The following is a 24154-nucleotide window of genomic DNA, read 5'->3' as shown; positions in this document are numbered from 1 at the left end:
TGAAGGGGCTAAATGCCAGGTCTATGACCTAGTGTTTGGTCACATGTTGAACTCTACATGAAAAAACAAAAGGCCTGCAATTCTTATGGTTTTGCATCTTAATACCTAGAGATACATTCAAAGTGAGCATAAGTCTTTCAATCTATACACAGTTAAATGTACTGGAGATCTGGTGACTATTGTTGGTATGTCCTATAGTGGTTCAGCTACTTGACTGGATCAAGCAAGTGACTTCCTCAAAATGTCGGGTAACATTTTGCTATAAAAATCATTCAGTAGCTCTGCAAGCAAGGTTTCTAATGCCTTTCAGTTATTTATTTTTCATCCACACGACCATCCCAGCCTACGATGATCAAACAACTGTCACTTAATATTCGCTGGTTATCTCTTAAAGAAATCCTGCTCAGTAGAGCTTAGACGGCAAATTTAATAATGCCATTTCAGCCTTAGTCTGAAAGAGATAATATAATACTCTTATATTCATCTGACTTGATGGTTTATTTTTCTTATTCCTGGTCAATCCAATGCATAAGAATGTTGTCAGTATTATACTGGCTCTACTGTAGCTCGTATAAAATGGGTCAACTGGTTAAAAAACAAAAGAAAAAGAACTTGTTTAGTCACTCCTAGAGTTCGAAAAAGAGCAATTAAAGGACCTAGATTTAGCATGAGTAGTCCTTGCCATAAGCAAGGTGAAGCTTGATCAGTACAAACTGAAAAGCATGGTACAGATACACATAGTCTATGGAACTTGTATGAGCAACTATAAATGCAGGAAGGTTTACTATACTATTACTATTATCTCTGAGCTACAGTTCATTGCTGTTATTGCACTAGAGGTCATAGAGCACTAGGTTAAGATTATCCATACTCAGTATAGCAGAATGACGGAGTGGAATCAAGGTGATACTCATAATTTCATTACCATCTGATGACAGCTCCTCTGGCCTCATTCAAATCGAGTTGTTCAACATTGGTGTACAGTGTGTCTTCCAGGAAGTTGAATATACCAAAAACAATGTTAACTCTTGCAGATAATCAGTGATTTTCTTATACAAGGAATAGTTCTTAATTCTGAATATCGCTGGTACATTTCCAGAGACAGAAACCAGGTTTTAAGTATATGTTTGTTGCCACTGAATGCTATACAGTATGGGTCAAGACTTATCCATTCATTAACACGATAGCACAGTCTATCACTGGTAGATTGCTGAAACGCTGTATAGTACGTATCGGAGCACCTCAAGAGATTCAAGAACCATGAAGCTATTTTTTACAACCAGTTGTTCTCTGAGTGTACGAAATGTTAGGTATGATGAAGACTTGCGCTTCACTCAATCACCTTCTTCTCTTTTGGTTTCATAGCGTTTATAATATATAGAGTCACGTATATGTTTGCGAAGTTTATTAATCCTAATTGAATATATGCTGGGATGAACATTTTTGCATTTACATTAGCCAGTAAATTGTTTCAAAAGACAGTTTACCATCAGAGACAAAAACGACTGGTAACTATATTAGAGCAGGTGTAGTAAGTCAGTCTTTTTTTAAAGGTATATTTAACAAATTTTTATTATTTGTTTTTCTGTGTCACATAATACCGCTGAGAATCTTCTAACATAAATAAGTTGTTGCAATTTTCAACCAATTAGAAACATAAATTGTACATAAGTATAAGCAATGATAAAAAACACAGCATCCTATCTTCTTGATTTGTTGAGATATCAAAGAGTTTGTAAAACCCACCATAGAAGCCCTTATCCCTTTTCTCTCTGTTTTTCGAGACTGTTTGCTAAACATTTTTTGAAGGTTGTTAGGAATATTTAAAACCGAAAGAAAGAGCATGCTATTCTCTAAATAAATTTATAAGTTATTGTTAAGCTTTGTGCAGTGAACTGTTAATAAACAGAACTTTTCGGTATGCGGTGATCATATTTTGGTGCTTTGAATGGTAAATTAACTTTTAACGCAATTACATATTTTTTAGAATGCTAAATAAACTGCAGTACGTTTGGAACATTTTATCCAAGTGACTGATACTCTTCTTCTTGTTTAAAATACAAATTTCAAAGATATGTGGGGTCCGGCATAACCAAGTGTGTTAAGGCGTTCGACTCGTAATCGGAGGGTCGCGGGTTCGATTCCCGGTCGCACCAAACATGCTCGCCCTTTCAGTCGTTGGGGCATTATAATGTGACGGTCAATCCCACTATTCGTTGGTAAAAGAGTAGCCCAAGAGGTGGCGGTGGGCGGTGATGACTAGCTGCATTCCCTCTAGTCTTACACTGCTAAATTAGGGACGGCTAGCGCAGATAGCCCTCGAGTAGCTTTGCGCGAAATTAAAAAAACAAAACAAAGACATGAGAATATTTGGACAGTTAAATTTGTGAGACTCATTGAGTGTCACAAATGTACGTCTAAAATTTCAACTACAGTCTAAAAAAAAAAAAGCTTGAATACATAGCAGGTATTACACATTCTTTTGTTTTGTTTGTTTGGAAATTTCGCACAAAGCTACTCGAGGGCTATCTGTGCTAGCCGTCCGTAATTTAGCAGTGTAAGACCAGAGGGAATGCAGCTAGTCATCACCGCCCACCGCCACCTCTTGGGCTATTCTTTTACCAACGAATAAGGGGATTGACTGTCACATTATAACGCCTCCCACGGCTGAAAGGGCGAGCATGTTTAGCGCGACGGGGATGCGAACCCGCGACCCTCAGATTACGAGTCGCACGCCTTACGCGCTAGGCCATGCCGGGCCTTACACATTCTTATTTCTATGAATTCAACTATGAATTTTAACAACAGTAACTGAAATCTAAAAATTAGAAACTTCTTAATGTTAACTAAAAAAAACTTTAGTAAAAGTAAACATCTAAAATCTAGTTCTCTGTGCAACATTACACTCAGCAATCACATGATGTTGACATGGGTCTTTAGACTAATATTAACCCAGCAGTTTTAATATTAATGAGTTCTGTAATTCATTTCTTCTCATGCAATTTTTATAGCAATAAAAATATAAAACTTTAAACAGATGTGATAAAAAACTTTTGATATTTGTTCAGAAGGTTCTATAGATTATGGAAGTAAACTATAATACAAAAAATGTTAAGATGAAAAAGTATTTTCATTCTTAGCATGAAAATCACCTTTGATAGAGGCTAACTTGGTAAAAACTTTTAAAAGGAAAAACCAAATCTTCAGTGAAAATAATTTATAGTAAATGTAATTTTTTACGTATGACAAACTTAGTAAAATTTAGAATTATAATAAACATTAAGATATATATAGTTTCAGAAATGTGGGGTCGTCCAATTTGAAACGATCCTTAAACTAATAGTTTATTAGTTTGTTTTTGAATTTCGCGCAAAGCTACTCGAGGGCTATTTGCGCTAGCCGTCCATAATTTAGCAATGTAAGACTAGAGGGAAGGTAGCTAGTCATCACCACCAACCGCCAACTCTTGGGCTACTCTTTTACCAACAAATAGTGGGATTGACCTACTTTATAACGCCCCACGGCTGGGAGAGCGAACATGTTTGGTGCAACCGCGATTCAAACTCGCGACCCTCGAATAGTTTATTAGAAACGAATGACTATGTAAACTAATAGTTTATTAGAAATGGATGACTATGTGAAAGTATTTTTTCTACTAGAAATTTGTTTGTCCATAAATACATTTATGTTTTTTAGTTTATTACAGGTTAAGAATCGACAGATGTAAGGCAATAACCATTTCCTTTTGTGTAATAACTGTTAAAATAATTAGTAGTCAGTTATTGTAACCAGAAATTGGTTTTCCTTGTAGAGAGGTTGACCTTGCGGTGTGTTATTATGACACACTAAACTAAAAAGAAAGAAACAGAAGTTTTGCTCATATTTGGATGTCCTGCTCCCTCTAGATATAATGTAATGAGAAAATTTGCCACAGGTTAAGGTTTACATTAGTTGACAAATACCAGTCTTTGCAACACTAGTTAGAAAAACCGCTATATGACAGGAAAGATGCCTGTTATAAGATTCTGATGAAAGGATACATCAGTATGGAAACTGGGAGAGACATTGGTATGTACTAGCGGCGTAGAAGCAGCTTATTTCCGGTGAAACAGGACTATTTCTTGTGCTCCAATGAGATGGTCCATTACTGCACTATTCGTACATTACTGATCAACTTCTCTTGCAGTAATTTGATCAGGAATCAGAGGAATGGATTGAGAAGTCATAGGAGGACAAGAGTACTGTTTTATTGTTCCTGGATCTAAAGTATGAGAAGAAAATACCTGAAAGTACTGGCCCGATTGCTCATGATAAGATAGATGAGAAAATGTCCGACCTAGGGAAAGATGAAAGTTATGATTGTGAGCTAACCCACCGGCAATGGCCTCTTAAACAATTTGTTGGTATAAAACCTAATCGCCAACAGCGAGAAAAGTCATTTGGTTTAAAAATCAGTAGCTGAAAGGAAGTATGGATCCTTATTTTCTAAGCTATCAAGAGATTTTCATAGTAAAAGTTATGCATTGCATTGTTTGATTTCTTCATGATTATCAAAAGTTAGGAAATTTACTGACCTTAAAATCACAGAATGAAAGGAAGTAGCATTCTCTACTTTCGGAACTTTTGTGTGGTATTGTTCGAAAAAATGTAAGGACTTTTATTTTCTAGCTACCATTCTATTATTATAAGTTAGGTTGACTGGAATAAGTACATCAAGAGTTTGCACAACTAAATATTGTAGCTATAGGCTTAAAAATTATACTGAAAGGTTCTTGTTATGTGAGCTACTGAGCACAATTTTAAAATATACTCACCGGTTACGAGATCTACGTTATTTATTTGTTTCACTCTTTCAAGTCACAGTGGTAAGTGATCAGTCGTAAAATTAACGAAACTAGTTTATTGTGCGCGAGTAGCAAACCAAAGAATAAATTAGGTTTCTGCATCGCCTTTTCTTCACGAAATTCACGATTTGACGAAGAAAAGAAATTAGCAAATAAATAGATTGTTTTCAATTTTCCGTTATTTTTCATTATACCTCGAAACCGAACCAAAATTATATTCACTTGAGTTTTATATGAAAAATAACATTTCTCACAAAGTATATATATTTGTGCGTGTTTGTGTTTTCTCATAGCAAAGCCACATCGGGTTATCCGCTATATATATACGCCATGTAGTGTACTGAATTTTATTTTATTTTTCCAGGCAAGCTACATAGTCCTCCTCCCTACCCGGACAATGTTTCGGAAATAAAATGCTTTCTTTTCCATTTCATTACAATTACTAAAATATTCTAGTCGGAAGTGTGATAAACTTAAAAGCTAATTGTTTTCTATCCTTATGATAAATTACATTTCCGTTTTTGTACTTTTGTCTTCCACTTAATTTTAAACTTATTATAACACTGATTAGATTGTTTTCTGCTTTTCGCCATTTAGGTGTAATTAATAAATGGTTAAATTTGAAGGAGTAATAGCAAGTGCGTAGATTTTTTACACCCGATGGGGAGGATGATTTTTGCAACCACTTACGTGGACTGTTCAATTTGCAAATTGGTAATCTCTGATTCGTGAACCTGAAAGCTGTAAACATGTAGTCACAAAGTAATCTTGTTGCTACCATACTTGCATGTATACTTAGCCTACTGACTGATACTTACGAACTATCGCTTAGATCGAAAAGCTTAGAAGCACGCCTATATTAAAGATGTACATTTCGGCTACTGAAAAAAGCCTATATCTAGGCCTAATTATGTAATTCGATTGGTAAGAATACGAGAATCACAAGAACAAAGGCCTGGCATGGCCTAGCGCGTTAAGGCGTGCGCTTCGTAATCTGAGGGTCGCGGGTTCGCGCCCGAGTCGCGCCAAACATGCTCGCCCTCCCAGCCGTGGGGGCGTTATAATGTGACGGTCAATCCCACTATTCGTTGGGAAAAGAGTAGCCCAAGAGTTGGCGGTGGGTGGCGATGACTAGCTGCCTTCCCTCTAGTCTTACACTGCTAAATTAGGGACGGCTAGCACAGATAGCCCTTGAGTAGCTTTGTGCGAAATTCCAAAACAAACAAACAAACACAAGAACAAACACACAATTTGTAGGCCTGTGATGCAATAAAACAATTCAACAGACCAAACTGTAGTGGGGGGATGATTGTATGCACCATACCCCCCACCTAAAATGAAGGGACGGATGTATACCCCTCATCCCCCAAGGATCTACGCCCCTTAGTAATAGCCATGTTCAGATTTCTGTACATCTCTAACATATATTTGTGAATATATATATACTTCATTTATGGTCATCCAATGGGTTAGTGGTAACTTTAAAGACTTATAACGCTAGAATTCGGGGTTTAAATTCTCTTAATTGACAAAGCGCAGACAATCTATCGTGTAGTTATAAATATATATATATATATACGTATATTCAAGTTAATAAGCGTGTATGGAAAGGTTTGCTCCGACGATTTATTTATTTTCTTCCACAATCGGCCCGGCATGGCCTAGCGCGTAAGGCGTGCGACTCGTAATCCGAGGGTCGCGGGTTCGCGCCCGCGTCGCGCTAAACATGCTCGCCCTCCCAGCCGTGGGGGTGTATAATGTGACGGTCAATTCCACTATTCGTTGGTAAAAGAGTAGCCCAAGAGTTGGCGGTGGGTGGTGATGACTAGCTGCCTTCCCTCTAGTCTTACACTGCTAAATTAGGGACGGCTAGCGCAGATAGCCCTCGAGTAGCTTTGTGCGAAATTTCCAAACAAACAAACAAATCTTCCACAATTCTGGGTTATCGTGTTCTTATTTTATTAATTTGTAAGTAGTATAATTATTTATCAGTGATGACGAGTAAACCCAATTGTAGAGAAAATATATATGTAAAAACGGCTGGTTTTGATTGAGGAATTGTTTATGTAGAGGAGCGAACAACGTTTCGACCTTCTTCGGTCATCGACAGGTTCACAAACTTGATGATGACCGAAGAAGGTCATAACGTTGTTCGCTCCTCTACATAAAAACAATTCTCAACCCAAACCAGCAGTTTCTACATATATAGTATAATTATTTATATATGGAGGATTATTTCGTTTTATTTTGCCTCCAGCAGTAGCACAGCGAGATGTTCGCGGGCTGACACTGCTCGATTTCGTAATTGTTTGGAATTAAGCACAAAGCTACACAATGGACTGTCTGTGCTCTGCCCACCACGGGTATCGAAATCTGGTTTCCAGCAGTATGAGTCCACAGACATACCGCTGTGTCACTAAGAGGCTACGCTACTCGAATCCGTGTTTGAATATTCGTAGAGAGCAAATCATAGGAAGCCCTTTGAGAAGTTACGTGGTAAACTACAAACAAACATTTTTATTGTTTTAATTTACTATATTTTCAAATATTAAGCAGTTTCGCGACGCTGATATTTATATTAACTAAATATATATTCTTACACTTTGGTTAAGGCATTCGACTCGTAATCCGATAGTAGCGGGTTCGAATTCCCGTCACACCAAACATGCTCACCCTTTCAGCCGTGGAGGTGTTATAATGTGATGGTCAATCTCACTATTCGTTGATAAAAGAGTAGTCCAAGAGTTGGCGGTGGGTGATGATGAATAACTGCCTTTCCTCTAGTCTTACATTGTTAAATTAGGGACGGCTAGCTCGGATAGCCCTCGTGTAACTTTGCGCGAAATTCCAAACCAAACCAAAAAGTTACACTTTAAACATCATGCAAGATATAAAAGTTTGGAGACGGCCATCATCTTGTCGAAATATTGTACATGTATTATTGTTTTATTCATTAACCTTTCAAGCTGTCTCTAAACTTTTATTTTCTAAACTTGGGTTTACGTCATCAAAGCATATATGGTTATGTTCTTGGGAATGTTTTTAAATTACTCCCCTAGGTGGCAAGGTAATTGCCAATATAAATTTTCATTCAAAGAAATTTCGAGATATATTACGCACGTGTAATCTGGATAAAAGGTTTGTGTTGTAAAAAGTGTTACACCGTTAAAGGTTTGTATTATTTTTCTTTGTTCTAACTTGAATTTAAATTTATTTCAAGGTTTAATACAGGGTAGGGTTGAAATTTGGTTAAAAAAGAATATGTAATTTATATGAAGTTAAGTAGTTTCTGAGGTGGTTCTGCGAACAATTATGTTTGTAATTTTATGTGTGTAAATGGTAATGTTATTACTAATAATAATAAATTGTAATTTGTTACAAGAAGAACGTTTTGTTAGTGAAACCTTATAACAATGCTATGTATATGTTTAAATTTGATAGGGCTTCATCATTTTTCTGTTTTCAATTAATAAAGGTATAATAACCTTTCAGTATAATAAGCTAAAATTCTTTATGACGAGAAACCCACTTGAAATAAAAATGTATTTCAGAACGGCTGGTATAGGTATTAATACTTTTATTGATAAGGAGAGAACAACGTTTGGAACTTCTTAGGTCGTAGTTAGGTTGGAAAGAAAGATTTTGCAAAAATGACCTAGGAAGGTCGAAACGTTGTTCTCTTCTTATCAGTAAAAGTGTTAATACCCATATCAGCCATTCTGAGATATGAGCCAAAATTTCTGTTTTAACATGGTACTTAAATTTTATTAACTTTTTAAAAAATTCTTGTCGTTATTTGTAACGCCTCGGCTAACTTTTTACGAGTTTTTTTTTTTTAATATTTTTAATCTCCTTTTTATCCAACTTGTTTGATTTTCTGCAATCTTTCATCTCGCAGACATTTCAGATTTGTAACATTTATCTTTTAATTTTCTTCCTGTTCTTCTGATAAGCCATCCTGATAAGTTAACTGTAGTTGACCTTTTCCTCTTCTGTGAAGTATACTTATATTGAACATTTCATTAAAGAAATCTCTCACTACTGACAAGCATCTTCATCTAATCAAGTTCTGTCTCCTCTCTCAAAATTAGTTCTGAAACCAAAGTGTACATAAATTACCTTAGTACCCCTCCACGTAATTTTTACATTAAATCTGTAGTTTTATATGAAACTGAAAGTCTGTACCTCTGCACTCATTATTTAAATTGTAATCTGTACATTTTCACTAATGATAAGAAAAAGACAGCTATTGAAAGTGTTTTGTAGTTGACTCAATAGTTGCTTACATCTTGTTAGTTTCAAGGTTCAATAAAGTTCCCAGTGATTTTATTAAGGTGTTAAAGTTTAAAAATCCAACACTTCAGTGACACAGTATTCTGAAAAGCTAACAACGTGAATAACTTAAAATAAAAAGATTTATGATCTTTAAGTAAATGAAACTAAGTTATTTTTTGGGAAAAATCTGTTATAACAAATTGTGTTGCTTTCTTTGAAGATGTTGCTACTCAAATTAATGAAGGGAAAGTTGTGGTTTTAATAAACCTGAATTTTCAGAAGGCTTTTCTAAGCCTTCACTAGTAAAGAAAATCAACTCCATTGATGTTTGGGAGGTTGAAGGTGAGGAAGCAAAGAGTTTTAATAAATGGAGTTGCAAATGAGTTAGTATGCAAAGGCTTGTGCTCTTTGATATTAAAATAATACTGACAAGAGAATGGTCAACAAATTGGTGAAGTTTTGGCATAATTGGAGGATGCAGTTGGTTTAGAAAGGGATTTGGCAAATCAGGCAAATAAATGTTAGGTGGCATTTAATTATGCTATGTTAAGATAGTACAACTTAAGCTGTAATTACCACCTTGATGGGAATAAACTAAATGGTATTATTGAAGGAAAGGAAAGGACTAAGGTTTTATTTAAGCAGTCTTTCAAACCTTCTAGGCAGTGTGATATTAGTGGAAAAGTAAGTACATTTTTAATTGTGTATCTACAGAATACAAGTCAAAGGAGGTTGTAATTTCTTTCTACAGATGCATGGTTCTTTTCCATAATGGCTGTGATTTATTGAAATAATAATTCCTGAGATAGAGGTGCTGTCATATGAGGAGAGCTGCAGGTCCTTTATATGATTTTGCCTTGAGAAAAGTTTTACGGAGAATCTGAAGTGTGTTCAACAAACTGAATATACAAGAATTAATGCATATTTTTATAACAGTGTTGTAAGCTATATTTTCAGTGTTTTAATTTACATGTTTGCTAGAAAGTGCATAAAATTTATTATCTGGAAAATTTAGATTTTAATGGAAGGCAGGTACAAGTAACATGAACTACTGATGTATTCATGAATTATATTAGTGTTAGTTGTAAGAGTTACCATGTTTCTTCTGTTGATGAGCTCTGTGTTCTTTTATAAACCAAAGCATATTTTATCAAACTTTCCAAAATTTTTTTCACTGCTTGTGTAAGGTTGTAGTTAATGGGACAATTTTTATCGCCTTCCTTGGAAAGAGTAATACTACCCCATTATTCAAGGACTTGCAAAAGATATCAATAAGTGGCTCATATCCAATCCTTAAACTTCCATCAAAATCTTTTGTGTATTGAGTGTGCTAGGAATAGGGGACATGTATCAAAAATTTGGTAAGGTGAAAGTTGTATCTAAGGTATGCCTTTTTGTTTGTTTTTTTGTGGCTATTCTTTGAGATAGACTGCCTTTGAATGTGATTCACTGCAGTATTTAATATTTGGAGAGTTCAAGAAAATTGTTGATTTAATAATTAAGAAATAATATTTGGATATATACAGGTTGGTGGTTTAAGTTAATAGAACAGCTATGATTGCCGAAATGACCCTTGTCTTGAATAACTTGATGTCCCAGTAAAGCTGCAATTGTCCTAATTTTTAGTATTTTTGTCACAACGGAAATAATAAAAGTACTAACATATCTAAATATCTCCATGCCTCATTGTGGGTTTATGGATGGTTTCTATTAATTTTACAAAGAATTACTCAATAAAGACAGATCAAATAGTATATTGTTCCTTCCCTCTTTGCTATGTTTTATTAATTTATCATTTGGCCAGCTGCCTGTAATTTTAGATTTGAGAATCTGCTCAACCAAACAAAAAATGATATATCTAGTGATAATTTATTTCTTTTAATCTGTGATCAATAGATTTGTTAATAAAATTCTGTAACTTAATTGTGAATTTCAGGTTGATGCTTTTATTGGCTATCTTGTATTAACAGTAGTTTGTTTTAAAAAAACAAAACAAACTTGACCCAGATCTTTAACTCTTGATCTCATTTCAGTATTGATAAAAAAAAAATTTAGAAAGAAATTTGTTCTTCTTATTTTAACGAATAATTTACCCTTGTAGCTTTTTCATTGTTAGTACATTGTTTGATATTGGTAAAACAATCCTGTGATACATATGTTACAAGTATGTGTATCCTAACCAATTCTAACTTTGAATATAAATACCTAAATTCTGAGCATATTGCTGGAAAAACCAAGGTAGGAAGAATATTGTAAAGTTATGCAGTTATGTATTAGAAACATAATATAATGTAAAAAAACCCAGTAAATTTACATTTTATTGATCACTTAAGGAGCTAAAGTTAGTGGTTGCTTCTGTTAGCCTCTTACCATCTCTTCAAAAATAGGGTTAGTGGCAGATAATCTTTGTAGTCATACAAAACAAATACAGGTTGAGCAAGTTTAGTTTTAATGGTGATTAACCCTTAGACCTTCAAATCATGAGGCATCAACTTTTGCCCATAATACTAGATCATGCTGGCTAAAAATTGAAGAAACTGAAAAAAATAATTGTAATTATAAAATTTTATTTCGGTACCTCCAGTGGGCAGAATATTGGTAGCACATCATGCACTTGACAACAAAATAATGGCAATCTTCCAACTACTTTATTAGTCTTAATAAACAGAAACCTGAATTTTGATTGATTTTTTTTTATATATTGAACTTATTAAAAATAGTTGATAATGAACATGCAATTTATATTAGTTGATTATTTGCATTGATTGATTTTAACCATAATATTCAATAACTGATTAGCTTGCATGATGCAAATTGATGTTACTGATTCTCATACTTAGGAAGTTAAGTTTTCCACCTTTTAATTTGAATCAACAACTTTATATAGAATGTAGTTATGAGTATTTGCTCCTTTTTAACAACTCAAGAAAACATGTTTGCAAGAGTGTAGAGGCTTCTTAATTGTACATTTAACAAAATATATTTTATAACTTTATAATGATGAACCCACATGTTTGGACAAAGGTTTGGAGATACCTTTATTACAATAATGATTTGTTTTCATAACTCACTTAAGTTGTCTCTAAACTTTTCTATTTGAAAACTGTTCACTGCAAAAAATGATTGAGTATGATAGGCTAGATATCTTACAATTTTGACAAGTTTTTCTTTTAATTGATGTTGCATAAGATTTAAAAATGTGTGTAAAAAACCCATCACATTTGGCTTTATTATTAGAAACTTGCCACTTTACCATATGCAATAAATGACAGATTGGTGGGCAGAAGTTTGCTTTTTGGGTCAGTGATGACAGGAATATATAGGACACTGATACCACCCTCAAGAATTCCTTGATGTTTTTCCCTTCTGATTTTTAAGCAGATCAGATCAATAAGTATTTAAGACATTAAAGTGCCTTCATGATAGACAGCAATGCATCCTGAAATATGGAGGCTTTGAAATCCTGTAGATGGGCAGTCTTGGGGTGTTTCCCCCCCCTCCCCAAGATCAATCTGCTAGTCCATTTGGGCCAGGGTCAACTGAGTGCCAGCATAGACATCCTCAACAGGTGTAGTGGACATTGTCTGATAATGGTGTTCGGGTATAATGTTCATGAAACCCTGTCGTCAATGCAGTAACCTTATATGGCACTGTAGTGTGTTTCCTTGTAGGGCTCCATGGTGGGTGGGGTCAGTTGGCACTGATTTTTTTTTTTTTTTTTTTTAAAAAGCATGACAGCATAGAGAAAATTCCGACTACTGGCAAATGACTGCACATTGAGTACTCTCTATGGTCAAACTCACAACTTTAATCTGTCCCACCATTCTTAATTATACAACTTTTAACTGAAAAACCCTCAGGGCATATGTCTCCTTTTTGTATTCAGGACTTGCTGGTTCACCTAAACCAGTAAAAAAAATTATGGTCTGGGGGGCATTTTAGTGGAAACCGCTTCATCACAACATTCCAAAGTCCTCTTGAAGTCGAAGGCCATTGGGGATATACCTGTTGAGGTTACTCCTAATTCTACTTTGAATTCTTCCAGAGGAGTTATAATTGAGAAGGATTTAAATACCATTCCAGAGTCGGAGATCCTTGCAGGTTTCACCAGCCAAGGTGTTACAGCCTTGCGCTGAATTTTTGCTTGTAGAGATGGGATTATGGAGCCAATAAATGTTCTAATATTAACATTTACAACATTGTGTCCTCCTACCACAATCAAGGCAGGATATCTGAATTGTGAGGTACAGCCTTATATTCCTAACCCTGATAGATGTTTTCACTGTCAACAATTTGGTCACTCAAACAGCTTGCTGTGGTTCCTTAACATGTGCCCATTGTGCTGGTAAAGACCATAATGCTTTGAATACCAATTAGAACCACATTGTGTTAACCGTAATGGTTCACATCCTTCCTGTTTTACTTCTTGCCCTAAATGGGGGGAAGACAAGTACGACGTCTTCAGACTGTTAGTAATATTACTTATCCAGAGACTTGGAAATTACTATTTCCATTTCCATCTCAGGCTTATGTTGCTATAATCTATTCCACTACTACAGTAAGACTCCAGACAGATGTTTCCATGCCTCCTACAGAATCCTTAACAGCACATCTTAATCTAGTACCCTCCAAATTCAACAACTTAACAAATTAGTATCTACTTCTATCTTTGTCCTTACCACATCTTCCAGTCATTGCCCAACTTTACCTTGTTCAAGCCCAGGTGTTTTCATGGGGTCTTCCTCTCTTGACATCCCAAAAATTAAACAACCCATTAGTTTACATCCTCATTTACTGGAACGTACATCTACAAACTCAGACCTGCCTACTCAATCCAGAGCAGGATCACTAGAGATTGACCAACCCACATCTAGTAAAGAAAAAAGCACAATTGCAAGCAGAAGGTCTCCATGCCATATTCTCCTCCAAAATAAAGAAAAATCACCATGCTAATCCAATGGAATTGTCAAGGTTTTCAACCAGATAGTTCTTGTCATTGAATATGCCCTTGGAGGCTGTAGCCATCCATATCTCCTTGGGTCATACCACCACTGTTTGCTCTCTGTACCTTACTCCTGGAAAAATTATCATCCCTCAGACCTTGATGCCCTCCTTAAGCAACTGCCAACCCCCTTTTTAATTTTGGGGGATCTTAATGGCCATAATCCCTTCTGGGGTGGTTTTAGTATTGATGTGAGGGGTTGTGCTATAGAGCACATGCTCCTGAATCGCAACCTGTCTCTCTTCAATACTGGCTCTTACACTTATGTTCATGCACCCAGTCAGTCATTTACTGCTATAGATCTTTCTGTCTGCTCCCCTTCACTTTTCACTTGCTTTTCTTGGGAAGTTGACATCAATCCACAGGGTAGTAATCATTTTCCTATCATGTTAAGAGAGATTGGCTGTAGTCAGTACTATCTACCCACATGCCTCAGTGGATTTTGACTAGGCCAACTGGCCTTCTTTCACTGCTCTTTCAAAACTGGATCCTGCCATCTCATGTAAATCGTCGATAGATGATTGTGCAGTAGCAGTAACTGTATTGTCCAAGCAATTGCTCAGTGCATCCCCAAAACCTCGACATCTTTCCTATGGTATCCGTACCCTTGGTAGAATTCTGCTTGTTCTATAACACGAAAAGCTCAAACATGCTTGGGATAAATTTCGTAGATATCCTGTGTTTGCAAACCACATTCCATTTCAACAAGCCCTTGCACAGGCTTGGCAACTTAGACGTCAAAGCCAGAAGGAATCTTGGATTAAATTTGCTGCCAGCATTTCTTCAACCACCAGTTCAAAAGCCATATACAAGGTTTGGAAGGTGAGTGGACAGCATACTTCTGCCCTCCTCTCTGTCTTAATATTCAATGGCCATGAAGTTGCTGATGCTCAGAGCATTTCCAATAATTTTGGTGAATTTTCCTCTCATGTATTGAGTTCTTCAAACTCGTCCCCTTCCTTTTTAGTTATTAAAACTCGAGTTGAACATCTATTGCCTTCCTCTTCGACTGATCATCCCAATGATTACAATCGCCCTCTTACGCTAGTGGAACTTAAACTTGTGCTTCATTGCTTTGGACATCTGTTGGACCTGATAATATACATTATGTGATGCTATGCCACCTTTCTCCTGCCTCACTTACTGTTCTCCTGGCTGTCTTTAACTGGATGTGGCAGGAGAATATCTTTCCTGATGCTTGGTGCCAAGCTGTTGTACTCCCTATTCTTAAACCTGGGATGGATCCAAAGATTCCTTCGAATTACTGTCCCATTGCTTTGACAAGTTGTCTCAGTGAGACCTTAGAGATGATGATTAATGTTCATCCTATTTGGATTCTTGAATCAAACAACCTTCTCTCACCCACTCAGTGTGGGTTCCAATGACAACACTCCACGATAGACCACTTAATTTGCCTTGAAATTTCAGTTAGAGAAGCCTTTTTGAAGCCACATCTTGTTTTAATTTTATTTTGATTTAGAGAAAACTTATAATACAACATGGAGATGTGGCATTTTGCGAGACCTTCACTCGTATGGATTGCGTGGCAATTTGCCACTTTTTATTGAGCATTTCATAATGAACCACTGATTCCAGGTACATGTGCGCTCAACACTTTCCTGTTTTCTCCCACAGGAACTTGGAGTCCCTCAGGGCTGTGTTCTGGGTATCACACTCTTCATTATAAAGATTAATGCCACCAGTGAACAGCTACCCCCTACAGTTAAATGGTTTCACTGACGACTTTCACATCTCATGTCAGTCGTCAAACATGAGGTTTATTGAGCGGCAGCTACAAACTGCAATCAGTCGTATACTTTAGTGGACCACAACAAATGGTTTTCAACTTTCTCTCTCTGAAACTGCTTATGTACATTTCTGCCACCAAGGAAGTATTCATCCAGATCCAGAACTTCGTATTGATGATGTTGTACTTCCTGTCTTACCCAAGGCAAAGTTCTTAGGTCTTATATTTGACTGTAAATTAAACTTTATTTCCCATATCAAGCAACTTCATGTCAAATGTATAACAGCACTGAACATTCTCCGTGCTCTTGCTTCCACTTCTTGGGGAGCAGATCGATACTCCATGCTTAAAATTTATCATGCCCGTATCCGATCCAAACTTGTCTGTGGTTTAGAGTTCTGCCAGAACCTCAGCACTAAAAATGCTGGATCCTATCCACCATCAGGGGCTTCAGCTATGCTCTGGGGTCTTTCATACTTCTCCAGTCCAAAGTTTGTATGTGGAGTCTCATGTATATCTGCTATTTGCAACTGTCTCTTGTGTATACTTCCAAACTTGCTTGTTACCACAGCATCTTACTTGTTTTCCATCCTCAGTGGCCCACACTTTTCTGTAATAGAAAATCTGCCATTGTTCCTTTTTAGCCTTTGTATTCAGGCACAATCAGAAAAATTGGATATAACAAAGCAGTATCAACAGATAGACCTCTTCCACCATGGCTAATTACTATCCCCAACTGTGACCTATCTTTGAGTCATCTGAGGAAGACTGGTACTCCAATTGGAAATATCACTTTTTTTATTTGCTGAACGTCTTTCAAACAATCCATCCATTTCTATATATATATACAAATGGTTCAAAATTGAGTGACTATCGGTTCTGCCATGGTTTGTTACTGTTTGGTTATAGCACACAAAATCCCCTCTATAGTTTGTGTTCACTGCTGAATTGTATGCCATTTCTCTTGCCCTGAATCATATTAAAACAATGCAATATATGAATTGTACAATCTACACTGATTCACTTGGCTGTCTGTTGGCCCTGACATCATTCCATGTTTGTTACTATCCTATTCTTATCAATATTCAAAACAAACTGACCCATCTCTATCATCTATCCAGTTTTTTTGGATACCAGATCATGTTGGTATTTGTGGGAATAAGCTAATTGACAGAGTGGCAAAGTCCATCTGCTTTGGCTCTATCACCACTATCCCTGTTCCATACATGGACTATGGTCCAGTTATCAAAACCCTGAGCAATGAAATAATCTTTTTCAAATTAAGCCTTTTTTCAGCTCTTTGGCCATCTTGTTTCTGTAAAGATTGAAGAGAAGTTGTTTTGGCTAGTCTACGCATTAGTCACAGTTTTTTTTTTTAAATCACCACTTCCTTTTATCTGGTATTAATGCACCAATGTGTAGTCTGCGCGGCATTCAGGTCACAGTCATACATATTTTATTATCATGCTGTTGTTACAACCAAGAACAACAATGTATTTTAAACTAATTTTTAAGGTAGCTTTGCCCTTGACATTGACCAATGTCATAGGTGATACTGGCCACCTCACTCATGTTTTTACATTTTTAAGAGCCATTGGTCTTTATAACTTAAGGTTTTTGTTGGACTATACACTGTTTCAGCAGAATTTCTTTTACACATTATAATTTTATTTTGACCTGAACCCAGGACTGGAAAGGCCAATTTCAGGTGAGTAACAGCAAGTTTGAACTTAAAGATTCAGTCTTCTTGGCAGGCCTTAATTTTACATATTTTTTTTTTACCTTCACTTCCATATACAGTGGTACCTTGGTTCTCGAACAATTCGGTTTTCAAAACATTGTTTGAGAAAAAAGTCTTGATTCCCGAACCAAGCTGTCGTGGCCCAAACCCCTGAAATAACCCGTCTGATGACCCAAATGACTTTTTGACCATTTTCAGCCCCTGACAAGCTTGCCCAAAACATTTTACCCACACCTGTTGCTCAGTCCACACCCCCAATAAAATCTGCTGTGAATGTTCTCGTTTTTTTTTCTTTTCTTTTTCTAAATATTCTGATTAAATAAGCCACCATGGGGTCAAAGAAAGATGATAATGAAAGCAACAAACCAAAAAGAAAAGTTGTTAGAGCCACAATAGAGGTGAAAAAAGATCTCATAGCGAAGTATAAGAGTGATGTTTGCGTGTCTGACCTTGCTACACAGTTTGGTGTATCAAAGTCTACAGTCTGCACCACACTAAAATATAGAGGTCTTCAAAGGAGCTGATGTTGCAAAAGGAGTAACCGTGCTTACGAAACAAAGATCACAAACAATGGAAGAGGTAGAAAAACTTTTGTTTTTTGTTTACCCAAATCAACTAATGCTAGTAGGGGGTGGTTTGAAAAATTTAGGAAGACAAATGGCATACATAGTGTGATGAGACATGGGAAGGGTGCCAGGCAGAAACAAACCTCATTAGACAAGTTTTTATTGAGAAATAGGTCCAGTGAGTCTCAAGCAGGTTGTAGCAGTGTAAAGAGACAGAAAAGAAAAAAAGAACCCCAGATGGAGAGTTACCTGACATTTTTATGGAAGGTGACTCCCCTTCCAAACAATAATAACCATCTTACTCTCCATGTTCCTCACCACCTTTCACTTATGCCATCAGCTCTCCTCAGCACAGGTAAAGTGCAGTTAAATTTACATTTATTGTTTTTATAGTTTTTGTGGTTGACTTTATTTATGTAAGTATTATTATACAGGTATAAATAAGCAATATTTTTACTTAAAATGCTTCATAATGCATAATTTTTGGAGGTCTATAATGGATTAATTTTAATTTACAGAATTTCTTATGGGAAAAATTGATTCAGTTTTTGAACAGCCTTCTGGAACAGATCAAGTTCAAGAACTGAGGTACCACTGTACTATTATCGTGTACTACATCCTGCGAGGCACAGATAGTCTAATAGCTTTGTGCCAATAAACATGAAATACCTACCTACCTGAAATGGGGTCAATCAAGTGGAAGTAAAAAAGAAATATTGGTGATTGTCAAAAAGTGCCTTTTAGTTCTAGTACTCGTAACTATTACAGGGTTCAAACTACCTCTTTCTGTTTTTCTTTAAAGAGAGATTTGTCATGGGTTCCACATTAATGAAATTGACCTGATATACATTTTGTAGGTTACTTAAATTCCGTGGGCCAACATTCTGCTTTTTGAAATCTGACAAGTGTGATTTATTTGCAAATGAGAGTTTTGAAGGTTGATGCACTCGACTGATTTGTGTGTGTGAGTGCGCGTGCACTTAATATTACTGCAGGAGCAGGGTGAGTTTTTCACCTGTTATTTTAAGTAATATTCATAGTTACAAAGGCAGAAACTATTCTTTACTTGACAATATGAGGTCTGTTCAAAAAATATGCGGACTGTTTGAATTGCGCAGCTCCAGTTGGTTCCAGGGGAATCCGCTTGGTGTCGCTAGGTTCGCACAGATCAGCTGATTACGACGCCATTTCCCGATTGCAGATATCTTCATTTGTGTATTAGCTACGCAGTTTTAAGTGAAGTGTGATTTTTTTCGTTTGGTGGATTTCAGAATTAATGACCTGAAAGAGCAACGACTTTCTGTGAAAGTTTGTGTTAAACTTGGAAAATCTGCAACTGAAACTTTTGCTATGCTTAACACGGCTTATGGTGATGTTGCTATGAAGCGTACGGCATGTTTCAAGTGGCATGAACGTTTTAAGGATGGTCAACAGTCCATTGAAGATGATGAACGTCCTTCCACGTCAACTGACGACCCACACGTCAACAAAATCAACACCCTGGTGCGGGCAAATCGACGTCTGACTGTCAGAGAGCTTGCTGAAGAATGTGGGATATCAGTTGGATCTTGTTACGAGATTTTGACCGATAAATTGAAGATGCACCGCGTTGCTGCGAAATTTGTGCCTCAGAACTCGTGAGTTTTTGGCCAAACACTCGATCACTGTTCTTCCCCACCCCACCCCCCTACTCGCCTGACCTTGTTCCTTGCAATTTTTTCTTGTTCCCCAAACTCAAAAGACCCTTGAAAGGAAGAAGATTTGAGACGATTCCCGAGATTAAGGCAAATGTGACGAAGGAGCTGGAGGACATTACAAAAGAAGCGTACCAGGACTGTTTCAACAAGTAGAAACACCGTTGGGATAAGTGTGTGCGTTGGAGAGGAGAGTATTTTGATGAGGTCCCAGACCTGTAACTTCTAAATAAAGTGCATTTTGTTTTATGACGTCAGTCCGCGTATCTGTTGTAAGCTGTATTTTCAACGATATAGCTGTTATAAAGGAAGTAATGGTTATGATGTGGAATCAAAAATGATTTTAAAATAATGCAAGAATACCTAAGAAGTTTATGATAATGTAATAATTAAGAAATTCATAGAATTTGGGGAATAAGACTATTTATAAATATGAGTAATCTCAGTTTGATTATATAATGGGGGATTGAGTTCAATATTTGTAGTGAGTTATGTTTATTGAGTAACTCTAGATTAGCAAAAAAATACTGTAAATGTTTAAGTGTAGCATTGGTCTCGGGAATTTTGTTCAAACGTTTTTTTAAGAGCTTAAGCCCACAACTTTTGTCAAAGTGAATGTAGCTTGTAGCAAACATTGAATAAATAATTAGTTTTTTTTACATGGACTAAACTTAGCATTGTTTTTCAAATAATTCAAAAAGAATATCTGTCCAAAAATAAAATGCTACAACAGTACTTGAGAGAAATAGGCATCACAGATACTGTCACACCTTTCTGCTTTTTTGGAGGGTTTTATTCATTGTGGTCAGATTTGCACGATTCTTGGACAGTGGACATATCTTGTGATATTAGGTTGTTTAGAAATAAATGTCATAATTCTCACAATGATATTTAGATGCTGAATGTTGAGTAACTTGTCATTAGTTTGTTTAACCCAGTGTTTGTCACTCACAGGGTGTCTTAATTGTCTGTTTCAACTCTACTTGGAGTAAGTTTTGCAAACCCCAAGGCAGCATGTACAAGGACTTTCATCTGATTTTCTTCTACGACTTCACACTTGAATGAAAAGCTACCGAAATTACATGGAACATCAACCAGGCATTCAGCCATGGGTTCATTATTGAACCCACAGTTCAGTGTTGGTTTCAACCTGGAGATGAAAGTCTTCAAGGCCACAAAGGTTTTCTAAGGAAGCCATCCTTAGATGAAAACGCATTTAATGGAAGCAGTTGAGACAGACCCTTGCAGAACAGTATGTGAGGCTACAGCAAAAGCTAGGCACAACCATTGCCAACCACCTGAGTGTGATTTGGAAAGACGAAAAAGTTGGATAAGTGGGTTCTCTATGAGCTGATTGAAAATCAGCATTATGAAACATGCTCTAAACTGCTATTGCAGAACTGAAATGATCAATTTCTTGAACAGATTGTAACATATGATAAAGTCAATTCTGTACAACAATAGGAAATGATCTGCACAATGATTTGATTGTGAAACACCCCACCCCCCCAAAGCATTTACCAAAGAAATGTTATGGTGACTGTGTGGTGAACTGTGGGTGGTATCATTCATTACAATCTTTTGAATCCAGGGAAAACAATCACAGCAGACAAATACTGTCAAGAATTGGTTGAAATGCATTAAAAGTTGAATGAAAAACAGCCAGCTGTGGTCAATCGAAGAGGACCTATTCTTCTTCATAACAATGCTTGTCCCCAAGTGACAAGGATGATGCTTTAAAAATTGAATGAATTGGGAATCGAGATTCTGCTTTATCTTCCTTATTCCCCAGACCCTTCCCCTACAGATTTTAATTTTTTCAAGCACTTTGACAACATTTTGAACAACGAATTCTTTCAAAGCTAGGCAGCTGCAGAAGAAGCTTTTAGGGAATTCGAGTCTGATTTCTACAACAGAGGCATAAACAGCATCATTACACATTGGCAAAATTGTGTTGAAGCAAATGGTGCTTGCTTTGACTTAAAGCATATTTTACAACACTGGTTTATACTTTTCCAAACTTTGCAGTTCAAAAATGACATTTATTCTTGGACAACATAATATATGAAGGGACAGTCACTGCTGTTCGATGCATTCTTGTTATCCAACAAGGACTACTTACACCAGTGACAAGCAATGTTCTGATGCAGTGTGAGACTCCTTATCATTTAGGCCAACATGGAAACTGTTACTGCCAGAAATAATACAAATGTCAGATCTGCTTAACAAAAAAGCAAATATTTATTTCATAAAATGACATTTATTTTATGAAGGGGTTTCTATTTACTTTTTGGTAGTTTGTGTTCTTGACAGTCTGCAGTGACTATTATAGACAAAGGGTTGAGGATGAGCAAAAAAACACTTTTGTTCAACAAATGCATTATCTATTATAGAAGTTAAACTCAAACCCAGATATTTTAACATTTATGGTAATTTGTATTAGTTTTTAAAAGTTTGGTCCTATTACCAAGTATTTTTCAGGAGACATCAGATCTACATAAATCATAGCTTTTGTTTATAACTGTATTTATAAACAGACTAGATTTCAAGGCCCTTGAAGTCTCATTTTGTCAGTCTTCTAAAAGAAAAACAAAAAAAAAACACTAGGTTTTTGCTTATTCACAAAGTATCTTAAAACAGCATCATATTTTGGCCAACTGCAGTTAAAGCATATATTGTACATCATATAAGGCTTGTAGGACAGTTTGTTCATAGAAACTTTAGATGATCTATGTAGAATACCTTAAGCCTATAATTGTTCCAAAGTTTTTCAGCTAAACCCTCAGGCAGGAGACTTCAAAAATAAAATGTTAATGTATTTTGTGTTTCTGATGTACTGTCTTAAATTATTACTTGATGAGTTTGTTTTCATTTTAGTGAAGGTGTTATTTATTCTGCAATGACAACCTTAGAAGGAACAAGTGACATTTTGCTACTCTGTTACAATAAAGGATGTGGAAAGAAGTACAGGCCTGATGAAAATACATCTGGTGAGCCAATACACTGTTTTAGTTAAGTATCATTAGTTCCATTTGGTTAGCTACCAATTAAAAGGTTATTACTGAGTAATCTCGCAATACACTTATTTTCATTATGTTGGTATTAATAAGACATCTGAGTTCTGGCATGACCTGGGGGGTATGACACTCCAAATGCAGAATTTTCACTGCATGTATAATTCAGTAGTGGCATGACACATTTAATTAAATAGTAATGCAAGATCTTCATAGATCTCTTCTATTGCAGTCCTAAGCTCCATAAGTTTCATGGACATAGTACACACATTATGCAGACTGAATGCAAGATGAATGATTTCAGTTTTCTTTGGTTGTTTTAATACAATTTTATAACTACTATCATTTTCCATTTAATCTTATTCGTAACCATAAGTATGGTCTAGTGCACTGAACCAACAAATGTCTTACAGTACATCCAGATGTGCATTACTCAGTTTGTTATTGTACGCATCTGCATCTTTCAAATTAAACTTGTCTGAAATTCCCAATTATATTCATTAGATAGTATAAAGAAATTGGAGACCTTAATTATTTTGATCCCATGAATAATCTAGTAAATTTCAGTAGGATCATCTCTTACTTTTTTAGGAGGAAATAAACTCTTCCTTCTGTTTTTTTTTAATCTTGCAAGCTATCTTCTGAACCTTCTCCAAAAAATGAAAGTTCTTTCTTAGATAAGGAAAACAAAACTGTGACTTGTGTAGAGATAATTAACTTTTGTTTACTTTTAATCAGCTTTATTTGAATACACCTTAAATTAATCCCAACTCTTTATTTCGAGTAAATTTGATTTTTTTTTTCTAGTAACTTGCCTGTCAAGAATTGAAAATTACAAAATAAAGAAATTGAAATCCAAAAACCTGCAAATAAGGATCATAGAAAATAAGGCTGGGAATATTGTAAACATTACTTGCTCAAATTACAAATCTGTTGTGGCTCCATGCTGTTATCTAAACTTGCATTTGGTGGAGTCAAAATTAGGGATTTGTAATTTCAGTAAATAACGTCTACAGTTCCTACAGCCTTATTTCTTTACTCTTTCCAATCTATTCATAGGTCTTTTAAATTCAATAATTTATTTTATTTCCTGGCTTTGGTTATGTTCAACTATGGGCAAAGGATTACTAGATGTGAGAGCTAGCATTGTACATTCTAATGATGATTAACAGAGTTATTAGCTGGATGGTAGTTTCCTCTTGATTACATAATAAAAGGGGTTGATTCCCTAAAGACACCATTTGTATACTGTACAATATATTTGAGTATCT

General features: G+C 35.9%; 1 protein-coding gene across 1 annotated transcript in view; it reads left to right on the top strand.

Annotated features, from left to right (window-relative positions):
* Nucleotides 1-18693: 18693 nt before the first annotated feature.
* Nucleotides 18694-24154, top strand: part of mora (cysteine and histidine rich domain containing protein) — a 35398-nt gene continuing 29937 nt past the window's right edge. The window contains exons 1-2 of the mRNA XM_076452332.1: nt 18694-18763; nt 22747-22859. Coding sequence (XP_076308447.1) covers nt 18702-18763; nt 22747-22859 — 175 coding nt within the window. The 5' untranslated portion in view covers nt 18694-18701. The remainder of the gene's footprint in view (nt 18764-22746; nt 22860-24154) is intronic.

This window comes from Tachypleus tridentatus, chromosome 8 (assembly GCF_004210375.1).
Source record: "Tachypleus tridentatus isolate NWPU-2018 chromosome 8, ASM421037v1, whole genome shotgun sequence".
NCBI lineage: Eukaryota > Metazoa > Arthropoda > Merostomata > Xiphosura > Limulidae > Tachypleus > Tachypleus tridentatus.
The sequence above is the reverse complement of the archived record's forward strand: the minus strand, read 5'-3'. Positions and strand labels throughout refer to the sequence as shown.